Source organism: Miniopterus schreibersii, assembly GCF_964146895.1.
Source record: "Miniopterus schreibersii genome assembly, chromosome: 9".
Taxonomy (NCBI): Eukaryota; Metazoa; Chordata; class Mammalia; order Chiroptera; family Miniopteridae; genus Miniopterus; species Miniopterus schreibersii.
In genome coordinates, this window is record NC_138118.1 from 55414137 (window position 1) to 55430842 (window position 16706).

The 16706-nt window shown below is 33.5% G+C and overlaps 1 protein-coding gene across 7 annotated transcripts in view; it reads left to right on the top strand.

The window, feature by feature from the left end:
* RUNDC3B (RUN domain containing 3B) overlaps positions 1–16706 on the top strand; it is a gene marked incomplete at its 3' end in the record, with an annotated part of 118094 nt that overhangs the window by 75672 nt on the left and 25716 nt on the right. For 4 of the 7 annotated variants that reach the window (XM_081147618.1, XM_081147619.1, XM_081147616.1 and 1 more), the window contains 4 exons: positions 2073–2162; positions 5543–5623; positions 8036–8204; positions 14213–14370. In XM_081147618.1, the coding sequence (XP_081003744.1) occupies positions 2073–2162; positions 5543–5623; positions 8036–8204; positions 14213–14370 (498 nt within the window). Of the gene's footprint in view, positions 1–2072; positions 2163–5542; positions 5624–8035; positions 8205–14212; positions 14375–16706 lie in introns of those variants that run through there. The other 3 variants (XM_081147617.1, XM_081147620.1, XM_081147621.1) reach the window with 2 other exon arrangements.

Sequence of the window (16706 nt, forward strand, 5' to 3'; positions counted from 1 at the left end):
TTCTCTTAACTAGCCCTTCCTCTCCCATTTGTCATCCCCTCCCTCTGTTACAGTAAAAACTGTTGTATTAAATCAAGTCTGCACAGTATTATGCTTCATGTATAGTTTTATTTGAGTGGAATTACTGATATCATATAGTAAGCATTTCATTGGTTAGCTTAAAAAATCATTAGTAAAACCAAAGCTAAAAAAACTCATTAAAACAATATTATATACCCATATAAAGCACTTTTAGACTTTTAAAAAAAATCTCTAAAACCAGTTAGTTTGTGATCATTTTTGGTATTCTTCAGCAGTCCTTAATACAATGTTGACATTAAGAAGCAAGCGAGAATAGTTGTCATCCGATTCTTAGAATGTACTTTTAAACATGGGGGGCTCAAGATGGGGAAATAGTAGACCTTTCCTTATATAGAGAAATACCAGGAATAATGGGTGATTCCCAGTATCAAAAACCAGAATCCTTTTCTAAAGCATAGTCCTATAGAATTTGGTGATCTAGCACCTTTGGAATCATGGTTCTTCCAGGAGTCAATAAAATATTCTGTCAACAGCAATTTAGCCATTGGGGTGGGGTAAAATCTCATATATATAGATTTGTCTAAATATCTTTACCTTTTGCGGAATACCTCAATTGAATATGTAGAAATTTCTTCGTTTTACTTTACTAATCTTTGTTAGGCTGAAAGTTTTAGTTTTTCTTCTTTTATATAAATTAATAATAGCAATTCCCATATTTCCAGGGAAACATCTATTCCAAGCTAGGCTTCCTACCATATTTGCTTACAGACTTACATCTGTTAGAGAGTGAATAGTTGTCTCTTATTTTTCTTTTGTACTTTTTATCCATTTAAAATGCTGTACGAACCATAACAGAAGTTAAATTCTCCTTAAATATTTTTGTTTTACAAAAAAATAGAATGGCTTTATAGAAAACATATAGAGCTTAAAGTAAGAAGAATTGGGTTTTCTCCTTGAGCAGTTTATCAACATGTGCTTGGGAAATTGTTTTAACCTAACTTTTCTTGATGGTGAATTTGAAACCAATGACAATTCCTTTTGCATTTATTTCGTGGGGTTTTTTTGCAGGTATCAAATGATATGTTTGTAAAAGCATTTGGTAAACCATGAACTATTCAAAATTGATGGTGAAATTATGAACATATTAAAATCTTTTTCAGCCTTTAAAAACTCATCATTACAGAAAAAAGCAAAGCAAGACAGATTTCTTTTACTAAATGGATAAGATGTTATAACTTAGTGTTCATTGTCTATATGTAATATAAATAGATGTAACAATTTAAGGATCCCTGGTTACCGAACATAAACTAGCTTTTACGTAGTACTTTTTAAGAAGTAAATTCATTATCTTACATTCTTTTGTGGAAAAATACCTAAGGCCCACATTATGACTTTTTTCCTAAATATTTAAGTATTTTAAAATAAAATTGTACTTTATAAACCAACATTAGTCAAAACAGAAGGCTTTATAAAAATTAGCAAAAATAGTCATATTCACATTTTGTCCAAGAGATAATGATAACTTTGTTTTTCATATACATCCACTTAGGTAGCCTATCTGCCCTATTAGGATTGCAGTTTTGAAGGTTAGTATAAATTACTAATAATCACACCTTCCTATTTCTTAATTTAGGTAATAGCCTTTGGACTTACAGAAAAACAATGCATGTTTGTGTTTGTTCTATGTATAGAACAATAGTCCACATTGTTTTGAAACTAGACCAGTATAAATGATTGTGAATTTGCCACCTTTCAGATTACATTTGTATTGCTTCACTATTGGGGGGAAATGCTAGGCAGTCTAGGCCCATTGAGAGTCACTTTGGAGATTCTTTTCAAGAGAAGTGGAAACACTTAAGAGGTTTTTTGTTTTGTTATGGTGATTTTCCCCCCTCCTAAATATCTGTAAGAGTTGGGTGACCCAACTGTTCTTATTTTGACAAACTACATACAATTTAATTCCTTCTATTTTAGTTTGGGCTCTAAGTGATTTCTCTAGGTGAAACTTGTCAGTTTTTAATATTTATATATTCACCCATTTCATTTTTCAGGAGATTTTATGAAGATGGAGCAATTGTCTTGGGTGAGGAAGCAAATATGCTTGCTGGCATGCTGCTCGGGCTCAATGCTATTGATTTCAGGTACTTAATCCTTACTAAATGTATTCTGTTTTTAAATTATTCTACCTTATAATAGTTTCTACTTATGATTTTTTTTCAATTTTCTAAGAAAAGCACACAGTTGGATATTGATATTTGATTCATGTTGTACCCTTTCAAATGACATCTGTTTTCTAAATCCATTTGCTCTCAAAGGTTGTCTCAAACTTAAGGAATTAACTTACAGGCTTGCTGTCTAATTTGAGTATAAAGAAAGCTTAGACTGCATTCCCTGAGTAGAAAAATCATGTACACTGGTACAACCAAAGGAAGGTTTTGGACTTTTTCTCTTAGTATTTTTCAGCTACTGCTTTAAAAAGAAAAGAAATATACTAAAAGTCCATTCAAAGCCAAAAAGATTTTCATTATCTCATGTCTTGAGTGAGATAAAGATCCTGACAGGATCTCTTGGGTGTCTGATGTTTCTTGTGTTATGTGTCTAGAATATAAAACATATTGTTAATATTGACTTTTGTTATCAACAAAATGAATTGATTCCAGACTAAGATTATAAGTACTAAAAATGTACATTATCATTTCTTTTTAAATTTATGAAAGTATCTTTTGCATTTAACTTATCTAAGATTTTATATTATACTGTAAAAGTAAAAGGTTTATTTCTAACAAGAACTCAAGCATAAGAATGAAGGAAATAGTATGTTTTTATTTAAATATCTCACTTAGAATCTAAGAATATTATTAAAATAAGTATAATTTAAATGAAAACTACTTTTAGGTCTTGAATTAAAAAATAATGCCTATTTTCACTGAGGTTACCTTTTTCTAGTAAATAACTTCCTTTTCAAAATATTTTCTGCTTTTATAATTTTATTTAGTATTTAATAAAGGAGTATTAGGTTAATTAACTTAATTGTTTAAGATGAACATGATAGATGGAATATGAAGGTTGTTTTTATGATCCCTCTAAGAGTGTTAACGTTTTACATGGCATGCTGATGGCTTTGTCTAAATCCTTTACAATTTTATTTTTTATTAAAAAAAAATCCTAGGAGAAGAATGTGAACTATAAATTTATTATAACCAATTGATAGTATATAATCAGCTGAAAACAAATGTCTTAAAGATACATTAGTAATGTTTTTGTAAATGAAGGAAAGCCCGTATAAAATGTTGCCAATTTGATTCTCTATTCAAGTCTGGAAAAAATACATACCCTTGATATTAACATATTAGAACAAGTATTTCCACAGGCAAACTTCCCAAAGAAACCAGGAGGGAGAGGTTCATAAATAAATTTTTTGAAAGATTAATCTACATCTTTTAAATATTCCTTTGTTTATCTTCCTGGAAGATATATTTTTTCCTTTTAGTAATAGTAATCATTGTTTTCTTTTAAAAATTTAAATGTTTATTTTTATTCAAAAAATTCTTTTTGAAATTTAAAATTATGGTCTACATTCAATATTATTTTGTATTCATTTCAGTTGTACAGCAGAATGGTTAGACAGTCATGTACTTTACGAAGTGTTGCCCCTAATATTTCCAGTTCCCAACTGGCACCATGCATAGTTATTATAGTATTATTGACTATATTTCCTATGCTGTACTTTACATCCCTGCAACTATTTTGTAATTACCAATCTGTATACTTCTCAATCTAATAATAGTAATCTTAAAATTAAACACCTTTAGACCTGGCCAGTGTGGCTCAGCATTTAGAGTGTCAGCCAGCACACTGAAGGGTGCAGGTTCACCCCTCACCCCCGGTTGGGCAAGTGCTGGAGGCATCATTCAGTCAATCTGTCTCTCTCACATGGATGTTTCTCTCTCTCTCTGTCTCTCCCCCCTTCCCTCCCTTCCACTCTCACTGAAAAGCAATGGGAAAAAATATCCTCAGGTGAGGATTGACAAAAAAACCACTCAAAACAAAACACCTTTAAAAAAAAGTAACAGCTCAGCTGGGCATGGCTCAGTGATTGAGCATCGACCTAGGATCCAGAAGATTGTGGCTCGATTCCTGGTCAGGGCACATGCCCAGGTTGCAGGCTCGATCCCCAGTCAGGGGGCATGCAGGGGGCAGCCGATCAATGACTCTCTCATCACTGATGTTTCTATCTCTGTCTCTCCCTCTCCCTTCCTCTCTTTGAAGTCAATAAAGATATATTAAAAAACAAATAAAAACAAACAAACAAGCAAAAACCTAATTGTATATACCATTATACAAAACAAAGATTACTGGATTGGGGAACTAGAAGATCTAGAGTTTTTTACTGGCTTTATGAAACTCAGAGTATGATTTTGGGCAAGTCACTTAACCTTTCCCCTGTTGCCATGGCCTCAAAAAACATTGATTGGACATTAGAAGATTTTTAGCATTTTTTTTTTTCATTTTAAGATCCAAGTCCTTTCACCTATTCAGATAGTTTAGAAAACCCTCATTTTCTTTTCTTTTTTAAAAAAGTTGTTTCATACTACTTTATTTATGGGGGAAGGGGTTCCATTTCCACTCCTAAATAGGTTTGAGGTGTCTCTCATCTGCTTCTTCACTCATAGTTCATCCAGTTCTGCAGGGTTACTCAGTGTCATCTTGGTCAGCCAACCATCTTCATGACAAGATTTGCTGGCAAGTCCTGGATCTTCTGCAAGAGCTTCATTAATTTCAGTTACTTCTGATAGAGGAGAAGAGCGTTTACCTACAGCTTTCACACTTTCCAAAGCACCAAGCTCATCTTGTTTGTTTAATTTTGTCCCAATTTCAGGCAGACTACCATAAACAAAGTCTCCCAAATCTTCTTGGGCAAAACTGCTGATTTCCACTGTTCCGACACCATTTTCTGTTATCCATCCATGTTTCTCTGTGAATTTACACACTAAGAGCATATTGGGGCCGATGCGCACCTGGACAGCACCGGTCCTCAGGCTCCAGGGCCTGGGCCACGGTCACTAGGCTGCAGGCCTGGACCTCAGGTTCTGTGCTGCTTGGGGCACCATGTTCAAAGGCAGAAACCCTCATTTTCTGATTATTCAGATCTTTTTAGGAATACTCAGTGTCACCTGAGAATTTGAATGTAAACATGAACAAGTCTTCATTTGCAAATTCTCTAGTTATGTCTTAAAAGGTTTAATAAAGACCAAGACAGTATGAAACAATGTTTGAAAAGATTTCTCAGTATATTTTACTTTTGCATGATGTATTTATATAACAGTGTATTAACTTGCACAATTCTTTGTCATTTAGATTGAAGGTAGAATTTGTTTATTGAGTTATTTATTTGTAACAAGTAACACTTAAATTACAAACAAAAAAATTTACCTGCAATTTGATGAAACAAATGTCTCTAACAGATTGTTTGTAACACTTAACTTTGATGTTAAATTTTATATATTGTCCGTTGTCTTAGCTTCTGCCTAAAGGGAGAGGGACTGGATGGGAGCTTTCCTGCTGTAATAGACTATACACCATATTTGAAGTTTACCCAAAGGTATTTGACATTTAGAAATGTTATTGAAATCAAAATTTATTGTTGAGTGTCTTGTTGTATAGTATATTCATCTTGATTAAAATTACTTTTAATGAAACATTTATTTCATATCAGAAATCATTCATAAATATAATCTCTAGTTGCATTTTTAGTATTTATATAGGGTGTCCCAAAAATGCATACACACACTTTGAGTACTCACAAAGGCAGTGTTTATTAAAATACATTTCAGCCCAGCCGGGCATGGCTCAGCGGTTGGGCGTCGACCTAGGATCCAGGCGATCGGGGTTCAGTTCCTGGTCGGGGCACATGCCCGGGTTGTGGGCTCGGTCAGTGGCTCTCTCATCATTGATGTTTCTATCTATCTCTCTCTCCCGCTCCTTTCCTCTCTCTGAAGTCAATAAAGATATATTTAAAAAAACCCCAAAACATTTCATTTTCAACATTGAGTTATCAGCTGTTAAAGTGTGTATACATTTTTGGGGACACCCTGTATAAGTATACACTTTTAACATAAGTGTAATCTCAGCATAAACATAGTTTTTAAAAAGTAGCATGTATTTCTATTGCTGTAGTCATTATAATAATAAATTTAATAGCTCCATCATAGTCCATTGAGATTTTAAAACTATAATTCATTATTTAGCCTATTTTCTATTTTATCTCCATTATAAAGAAAAGAATAATGAATATTTTTGTGTAAATCATTTTTTTAAATTTCAACTTTGAACTTACAGTTATTCAGGTAAATACAACACAATTTTATGGTTCTTAAAGTCTATTTTTATAAAAGAGTTGTGACAATTACCAGTCTTGTGTGAGAATTATGGATTTCCCACAATCTCATCAGCATTGAAAAATTAACCCAGTGAAATTCATAGATTTTCTGAAGGTCTGCCTTCACTTACTGATTTCCTGAATAGAATAATAATCTTTATATACTTCTAAAATGTTATGGTCAGGCCAGAGCTATAAGGGAGAGAGAAAGTGAAAGCAATACAATATATACACACACACAATCAAGTACCTAATGTAGGCAAGACACTTTCCTCAGTCCTAGAGATACATAGATGTTGAGAGTATAGAAACTTCATGAACTTCTGAAGAAGAATACATTTCCTGCCCCCGAGATAATCATCATCTCGTGAGAGAAGTCACTGTTATTTCAGAGCGAGACGTGTGCAGGTATTTTGGATGATGGAGGAGGAGGCATGGAGTATTGTGGTACCAAGCTTTCTGACTGAAATAAGTGGTTCTCTTAGGAAAAGGGATAATTCTGATACATTAGATCTAGAAAAGAAATACAGCAAGAGGATGTTCTGCATAGGCATAATATTATACTGTGTTGGGATATGTTGAATTATATGACATTTGTGAAGATAATGAATAGTTTAAAATAATACTAGTAAAAATGATAGTAATAATATTTACTGAGTGTTTATGATATATCAGGCATTATTCTAAGTGTTTTTCTTTTATTAACTCATTAATCCCCAAAGCCAGTGAGTAGGCATTGCTATTCTTATTTTACAAATGAGGAAACTGAAACAGAGAGGTTAAGTAACGTGTCCACAGTCCCAGAGCTAGTGTGTGCATAGTGGGCCACAAGTCTGACATTAAAGAGCAAGGTTACAGCCAGAGATAGGGATTCGATGATCAACATGTAGATGGAAAGGGTATTTTTGTGACTTAAATTAAAGTATAAAGATAAACGTGAATACTAATCTTCCTCTCTTATGTAAGTAGCTATAGTAATTATTACAAAGTTTTTAAAAGATGCAATAATGGAACCTTCTCAGCTGGTGCCTTCAGAATGAATTTAATGATTTTACTCTGTGTCCTCAACTGCTTTACTACTTTTTTCTGAATTTTTATGCAATTTCCCTTCTTTGATGCACAAATCCAAAAGTGTGTATATAGCTTTCTCTCCTTTATGTACTAAAGGATTCCTGCCAACTTGCTATATAACAGACACTAAAATGAAAAGGGAAATAACAGTTTAACCTAGTCATGAACCAGTTAGCATGTCTGACCATAGAGTTTTTCTTTTTAGAAAGATTTAATCTATCCTAATTGACCCAATATTTTAAAAGTTGAATTGCTTCCACCTAGATATACCTGTATTAAAAAACTATGTTAGGTTCCTAATTTTAAGAAAATTTCAGACTTCCCCTCCTCAAATTACTGCATTTAATTGATTTGGAAAGTAATACATATTCATTATAGAAAAATTAAAAAATACATAAAGGTATTTTAAGATACTAAAGTCTTTATAATATCGTTAATTATAATTGTATATTTAGTGCTAACTATTTTAGAGTTTGTTCACCAGGAGCTTGAAAACACAGAATTATTTCTTAAATATCAAAGTGGAACACATTATTAACTCTTTTTAAAATTTTAATCTCCCAGCTCTGATAGCATCAGCAGTGATGAGGAGGAGCTGAGGACACTGGGAAGCAGTGGCAGTGAAAGCAGCACCCCAGAGAACGTCGGGCCCCCTTTCATCATGGATGAGAATAGTTGGTTCAACAAGTGCAAGAGAGTTAAACAAAAGTACCAGCTCACCCTGGAGCAGAAGGTATTAACCAGTGGCAGGAGTCACTGAATTTGGTTCTAGTTATTGCCTTCGGACCGTCTCTGCCAAAAGACCTCTTAGCGGAATGAAAGTACTTGCCCCTCGCTACTTTCTTTCTGTTCTTGAATTGTCCTCCTGTTCATTAAAAATCAGGCAGTGTTTTAGGAAAGGTTTTTGTTTGTTAAACTTTTTCTAATTTTATGTTTTAATATAAAAATAAATCATTTATTCTTCTGTATGCAGTTAAATTTATATGTTTGAGATTTTAGTTCCTACGATTAATTTAATAAAATATTACTTGGCTTGTGGAAAAGCAGTCATTGCCTCAGCAGATTCCATATATGTCTCAATTTTTCTTTTTTAATCAGTTATTTTAGCAGCTCTTGTATGTTAAGCACTGCACTTGGCAAAGTAGAGTATATAGCAGAAAGGAAAATAAACTCCATTATCTTGAGGAGTTGTAACCTTTTTTTTCTACTGTATTATCTATTTTCTCCTCTACTTTTCCTTTCAAATTATCATTATTCATAGATAATCTTTATGGGAAAAGCCCTGGACGGTTTGCTGAGTGGCTAGAGCATCCGGCCTGTGGACTGATGTGTCCCGGGTTTTCTTCTGGCCAAGGGGATGTGCCTCAGTTGCAGGCTCAGTCCCGCCCCGGTCAGGATGCTTGCAGGAGGCAACTGATCGATGTGTCTCTCTGACATTGATGTGTCTGTCTGTCTGTGTCTTTCTCTCTCTGAAAAGCAATGGAAAAAATATCCTTAGGTGAGGATTAAAAAAAAAAAAATCTGTATAGGAAAAGCCTGATGGAATTAACAATAGAAGGTTTGAAACACTAAAAAATACACTGAGGAAAATACTTACAAAGTAAATTTTAAAATATGAATAGATTTTATATAGACAAGCGGCTACTGGTTAGAAAACATAAACAAAAATATCCCATTTATAATAGCTATAAAAATGTTGATAATGTATATGGAGAAAACTTAATGAAGAAGACTTCTCATACCAGCACAATTTCAGACTAAGATAATCTGAAAGCCTTTACATTGTAAAAATATGAAAATGCTGAGTAGAATACAGTTTTTAAAAGAGCTTCGTGCAGAGCTGCTCTCTCAAAGAATAGGAGCTCACTAAGAACCAGGAACATAGAAAGACGGAGAATAAGAGGAGTGAGTCATGAGTTAAGCCACTGCCGTCCCCAGAGGTAATGAGGGGCCATTCCCTTAACTTAGGCACCTGTGTTTTAGTATCAACAGGGTAGTAGCAGACCCAGCTAGGCCCACTGTCATTCAAGATAGAAACTGAACCCAGAAGGCAGGAGTGAGATGCAAAATGACAGATTAAGCACAGAAATTGGTAAATAAACCTTGACTACGTGAAACAAAAACTATATTAATCGCCAATATGAGATGGCATTGTGCTAAAATACGTTTAACAACTGGCTTCTGCAGAGGAAATAGAGAAACCCTGATCTGTAGCATTTGCTGATTCTTTGGGGTAAATACTCCCATCATGGCCAAGTTAAAGCTACCAATGTGATATCCCTGAATGCAGAATAGGGAAGAGACGCATAGGGAATGGGTAGCACACCATTCAATAGTATTTCTGTCAGACAGATACAATAGATGGAAACAACTTTAAGAGCACCAATAAATGTAAAATACTTAGAACGTGATGAGATTTGAGTGGTCATTTCCTTATTTTTAATATAATTTACCTTACTATGTCTATATAACTTGATTTTTAATAATAGCAGTGTTTAACAACTGCATACAAAATTTCTGAAATTTAACAGTCAGCTCTCAAGGGCTGTACAAGCTGACTGCAGCCCACCACTGGGACTAAAACTAACAATATTAGAAGACGTTAAGAGAAGATGATTGAAGCGAAAGCCATTTGAGGTCTTTGTTTTATAGTGAAAAGGGTAGACACATATTTTAATGTGCATGCCTGTTCCCAAAGTTACAGTTAAAAGAAGTAGAATATTTAATTTTCAAACTGACAGTGAGAAGATAAATAAGGAAAATTTGATTGTTACAATACAAAGTAACAAGTGAGAAAAAATAAGGATGATGTAAAGGATGGTGCCAGCAGCTAAAGTGGTAGAAAGAAAGTTCAGTGTAACCACTCAAGTCAGTGTCACCATAAAAGTAAATGGGATAAACTTGCTAGTTAAGACAAACTTATTTTAAATCTTAAATTTTAGTTAAGTGTCATCTGTAAGAGGCATACATAAAATAAGACAAACATTTTAAACTAAGAGGATAAAGATGTAGTAGGCAAACATTAACCAAAGGGATTCTGTATTAATGTGATTCAACATAGATATTAAGTCAAAAAGCATTATTAAGACTAAATAAAGACATTATCTTTGTAAAAAAGAAACAACTCACCAGGAATGTATAACAGTGCTGAACTTACATGCATTTAACAATGTAGCCATGAAAAATGTAAAGCATAATAGACTGTCCAGGAGAAATTTCTAAATCCATAATTATAGTAGGAAATTTTAACATCTTTCAAATAATTTACAAATTCAACAAACAAAACATTGGTGAGGACGTAGTGACCTTGAACGGCACAGTTAGTAAGCTTGATCTAAAATTTGTTAAATGCTAACAGAAGACACATTCTTTTCAAGCACATAGAGGACAGCTGTCCAATTTTTAAGGAGCGTACTATGTCACAAAACAAATTCCCACAAATACCAAAGAGATGATACAATAGTGATCACAGTGCAATAAAGTTAGCTTCAATACAAAATATTTACTGCCACCTGTGGAGCACTAATGGGAATTTATAAAATTAAACTTCTAAATTATGTGTCAAAATAAATGAGTAAATAAGAATGAAAACAGTGCATACTGACAATTTTATTTATTTATTATAATTATTATTATTTTAAATATATCTTTATTGATTTCAGAGAGAGGAAAGGAGAGGGAGAGAGAGAGATAGGAACATCAATGATGAGAGAGTCACTGATCAAGCCGGCAACCAGGCATGTGCCCTGACCGGGAATCGAACCCTGATCGCCTGGATCCTAGGTCGACGCTCAACCGCTGAGCCACGCCCAGCCGGGCCATACTGACAATTTTAAATTGCAACTTGTGCAGTACTTGTAAAAGTACTTAACTTAGAAAAGAAAGTAGGAAAATTAAAGAGATAAGTATATAAGAAGTAGACAAAAAATCAAAACAAAAAAATCAGTTTCAAAGAAGGAAAAAATAAAAACAGATTTTAATAAAATAAACAGAAAAACAATTAATAAAACCAAAAGCTGATTATTTGTAAAAACTAATGAAATAGAAAAATCTTCTCAAAAATAATTATAGTCATAAAAGCTTTCAGGCACAGATAGACAACTTTAAGAATTAAAAGAGAGTAGATAGCATAACTATAAATGTAGCAGAATAACCCCAATAATTAATTATAGGAGAATAATTTTAGCAATTTTATGTCAATACTTTAGAAAACTTAGATGAAGAATTTTTATAAAATACTACCTCTCAAAACTGATAGATGTATAAGCATTAAAGAAATTTTATAAATAGTTTAAAATCTACCCTTTCCTCCCCCCAAAATCACCAGACTTGTTTGGTTTGGGAGGAAGACTCCACCAAATGTTCAGAAGGCAGTACAGTAGTTCTTTATTATCCACAGGGGATACATGCCAGTACCCCCAGTGAATGCCTGAGATGGTGGATAGTACCAAACCCTATATATACTATGTTTTTTTCTATACATACCTAGGAGAAGATTTAATTTATAAATTAGGCACAGTAAGAGATTAACAATAATAACAAATAATGAAGTAGAACAATTAAAACAATATCCTCTAGTAAAAGTTAAGTAAATGTGGCATTATTAAGTAAAATAAGAGTTACGTGAACCCAAGCACTGCCAGACTGCAGCAGTCAGTCTGATAACCAAATTGGCTGCTAAGTGACTGACGGGAGGGTAGTGTCTACAGTGTGGATACACTGGACAAAAGGAGTGGTTCACATTTCAGGCGGGACAGAGCGGGTTGTCGAGAGATTTCAGCACCTGCTCAGAATGGCATGCAATTTAAAATTTATGAATTGTTCGTTTCTGGAATTTTTCATTTAATATTTTCGGACCACAGTTGACAGCAGGTAATTGGAAGTATGGAAAACCATGGATAAGCAGGGGACTACTGTAATCCCTATTTTATACTGACCGTTCATGAGAGTAAGGAAAAGGACTGTTTTTCAATGACTTTTATGAATTCAGTATAATTTTAATACCAGTATAAGGCCATGTGAATTAATATCAGGTGGGAGTGTGATTAGTATAAAACAATAATAGGAACAATTTGGCATTATCTAGTAAATGTAAAGCTATGCATGGCCTGTTTCCCAGCAATTCCATTTCCAGTCATAGTTCCTAGAAATTCTTAGATGTGTGTATCAGTAACATATACTGAGTGTTCATAGTAATATTGTTTATATTAAGAAAAAGCTAGAAGTAACCCAAATGGCCATTGACGGGAGTAAATAAACTGCAGTATCCATACAGTGGAATACCAGTCAGTGTTGAATGTAAGACTCCTCATTGTAGATGCAAAGGCAAGTTTCAAAAGAACATGGACAAACCCCAGCAGAACTAAACAATATATGTTTAAGACAACATTTGTGGTAAAGCTGGAAAGAAGAGCAAATCTCAGGATACTGTTATCTTGGCAGAGAAGGCAGGAGGGTATGATCAGGGAAAGGCATTATAGGGGTTTAACTTCATCTAGGTGGTGGGTACATAAGTAGTATTTACTTACTAATGTTTATAAACATTTGTATATAATTTATGTACAGTTTGTATATAATTTGTAGATAATTTATATGTTACGTGTATACATAAGATACTTCGTAAAAATTTTATTTTTAATTTTTGAGATTTTATTATGGAAAAAAATATTTGAAAATTGTCAGGAAAAAAATCTGAAAAAGACGCTTAATGAGGGTTGAATAGTACTAACTTCTATTAACATGTATCATCAAGCTAAAATAGTTAAAACAGCTTGTTAATAACAAATGAATAGGATAGCATAATGGAACAGAAGAATACTTTAAGAATAAAAGGCTCTAATTCATATACCCGGAGGATTTGTAAGCACATTGCAGCTAAAAAGTGAGATGTCATGAGAAGGGAGCCAGAAGCCAACATGATAGAATGAGCTATTGAAAATTAAAATTAAGATTTCCTGAATTCAAAAATTCAGTATAAGGGTTTCGAAGATAATTCAGTGAAGTCTCTCAGAAAGCAGAGCAAAAGGACAAAGAAACTGAGTAAAAGATAATAGAGGATCAGCCCAAGAAGTCTCCTACGTATTAGGTGTTTCCTAATAATAGTAGCTAGGAATTACACGTTGTGTACTGTGTGCCAGGTAGCACTCTGCCTATGCTGATTAGTTTAATCTTCCCAACTAGGCACACTTACTGTTCTCACTTTTTCAAAAGATGAAACTACGGCACAGAGAGATTGAGATTGCCCAAGGATATGGAGCTGATAACTAGTAGAACTGGGCTCTCCAGACACTGGGCAGTCCCTGAACCGCAGGCCTAACCAAAACATCTTACTGCTTCCCTCCAGTTTGTTAAAGCTAAAATGTTAATACCTGTTTTTGAAAAAATAATCACATAGAGGCATTTATTTAATTGGTCATTCTGTGATTAGGTCTATATTTTGAAACTAGGAGGCATGTAGAGTATTTTATCGCTGTTGTAGAACTTAGAAATTACAAAGTTTTAACTAAGTTTTACCTTAAATTACAAACATATTTTAATGAACCTTAAAGAAGAGCTTTAACTACTGAACATGTTAAATTTTTGCATTAAATTAAAACAATGTTTTTACTGTTTAATCAGTGATACTTTAAAATACTTTTATTACAATATAGATATGAATAACATGTAAGCTACTGAGCATTTATCTCAAAATATAAGTTAGAATTTTGCAGTTGGCAATAACTTGCTGATCTGTATTTCCAGGGTTATCTTGAAGAACTCTTACGACTTCGAGAGAACCAGCTGTCCGAATCTGTCTCCCAGAATAAACTACTACTGCAAAGGATTGAAGATTCTGATCTGGCCCATAAATTGGAAAAGGAACAATTAGAATATATAATTGTGGAGCTTCAAGATCAGCTGTAAGTGAGATCTTTTTTGGAAAAATTTTGGCAGTATGTGAATATAACAAAGTTTCATGTTTTAATATAAGATTCAAATTCCAAGAAGTCTGATTGCCTGCTATTAAATTCTTTTTCACTTCTCTTTTCCAAAAGTTTACTTCTGTTTTTCTTATTATAAAAGTGATCCATGCTCATTGTAGAAACATTACAAAATATAGGAAGAAAATAAAAATGACTTTCATTTCTGCTACTCAGACTTAACTGATATAATTTGGTGTATATTCTTTCAAATGCACATGTATAATTTTAAAAGTATTTATTTAGTTAATGATTGATCGATTAGTTGAGTGAGTGTAGAAATACGGTGTATAAGACCAGTGCTGCTAAAAGTGCAGGGCCAGTGCATAAACGGTCTGTCACCAAGTTGTGCCAGAATATTACTGAGCACAGTTCGTATAGCTAAACCTTTTCTCTAGCAAGACTTCTTTCAATGAAGGAAGCTGTGTATTGGTCTACATTCCTACTTTCTGTTACAAGCTCCTTAACTTGTCACTGTTCAGAGGCACTTGTACGAATCATACCATTTTGTCAAATTTGATTTTGTCAATTGCTTATAGTGAAAAGTCTCAATATTTAATACTTACTTAATCTTAAAGGTTGATTTGAAAATTTTTTCTTGAAATAATTTCAAACTTTCAGAAAAGTTGCAAGGATAGTACAAAATAATTTCCATATGCCTTTTCCTATTCACCCATTTTCGGCATTTGGCCACAGTTGTCATAATTCTCTCTCTCCCTGTATATACAGATGTATTATTTTTTAAACCACCTGAGAGGGTGCACGCATCAGAGGGTGCCTCTTTACTCCTTAATACTTCAGTGTGTCTTTCCTAGTAACAAAGATATTCTCTTATATAACCATAGTTCAGCTTCAATGTAAGAAATTTAAATTGATACAGTGCTTTCCTCTTTATCTATAACTCATATTTCACTTGCATCAGTTGTCCAGATAATATCCCTTATTGCAATTTTTGTTTTTCTGCTAAAGATACAATCCAGGATCATGTTTTGAATTTGGTTGTCAGTCTCTTCAGTCACTTTTAACTTAGAACAGTTTTTCAATGTTTGTCTCACATGAGATTGCTATTTCTGAAGAACACAGGCTATAGTTTTACAAAAAGTCCCTCGATTTTAGTTTGTTTGTATTTCCCTGTGATTAGAATGAGTTTATCTGTTTGTGGCTGGTGTACAATATAAGTGGTGTGTCCTCAGGAGATCACATCAAGAGTTCCGTGAAGTCTGTTGTTGGCTTTAGCAGTGATACTAATTTTAATCATTAGGTTAAAATGTTTTTCTCTTCTATATTGTCACTACTGTTCCTTTTGTAAGTAACATGCAATTTGCAAGGAGACTAAATATAAAAGATGATTTTTTAAGTAAAAAAGTTTTATTAAGGAACATAAAAATTTAACGTTTTCTGGGAATTTGTATCTTGATGAAAATAATTATGTTCATATATTGTTTCTTATATTTTTCTAATATTTGAAAGTTTCTTACATTTTTTCTAATATTTGAGAGTTTGTCATATGGAGTATCACTTGTTTAGGGACAGATTAACACCTTCTGTAGCCCCTTGCTTCCATAAGCAGGGAGAAAAATTTCAAGAGCCAAACAGTAGAGATTTCTGGTTATTTCTTTGCAATTAAAAGATCAAGAAGATGATTTAATTTTTCTTTTGCAAATAATCTTGGTAGTTTGCCTAAACTGTTTTAACTTAAAAATAATTATGAAATCAGTTTTTACTTAATCAACAAGATATTTTCTCCCCCCCTTTTTATTGAATTCATTGGGGTGACACTGGTTAACAAAATCGCCCAGGTTTCAGCTGCCCAATTCCACAGCGCGTCGTGGGTACACTGTACTGTGTGTTCAGCACCCTGAGTCAGGTCTCCTTCCATCACCGTTCATCCCCGCACACCCTCCCCCGCAATCACCCGTTGTCCACATTCATGCTCTTCCTTCCACAGTTACTGGCCGGAATCATCTACAAAGAAGGAAGGGGCTTTTCCTCATCAGTTAGGGCTGTTCGGTGATTAGCATTATAGTTCTTACAGGATATTATTCATTTTCAGAATAAGATGCCTATGCCTGTCTCTTAGTTACCGAAGAGATGAAGATTTCATTTTGCTTTTATTTTTGAGAATGTTATGAACTTTTTATATATAATCTCTTCCGTAATGTAAATTAGCTCAGACAAGATGCATAAATAAGGTGATGATGTCAGCATAACAAAGAAGTCACTTTGATTCATAGTTTATTTTTCCTGGAGGTTAATGTTTCTTAAAAAGTGGCAAC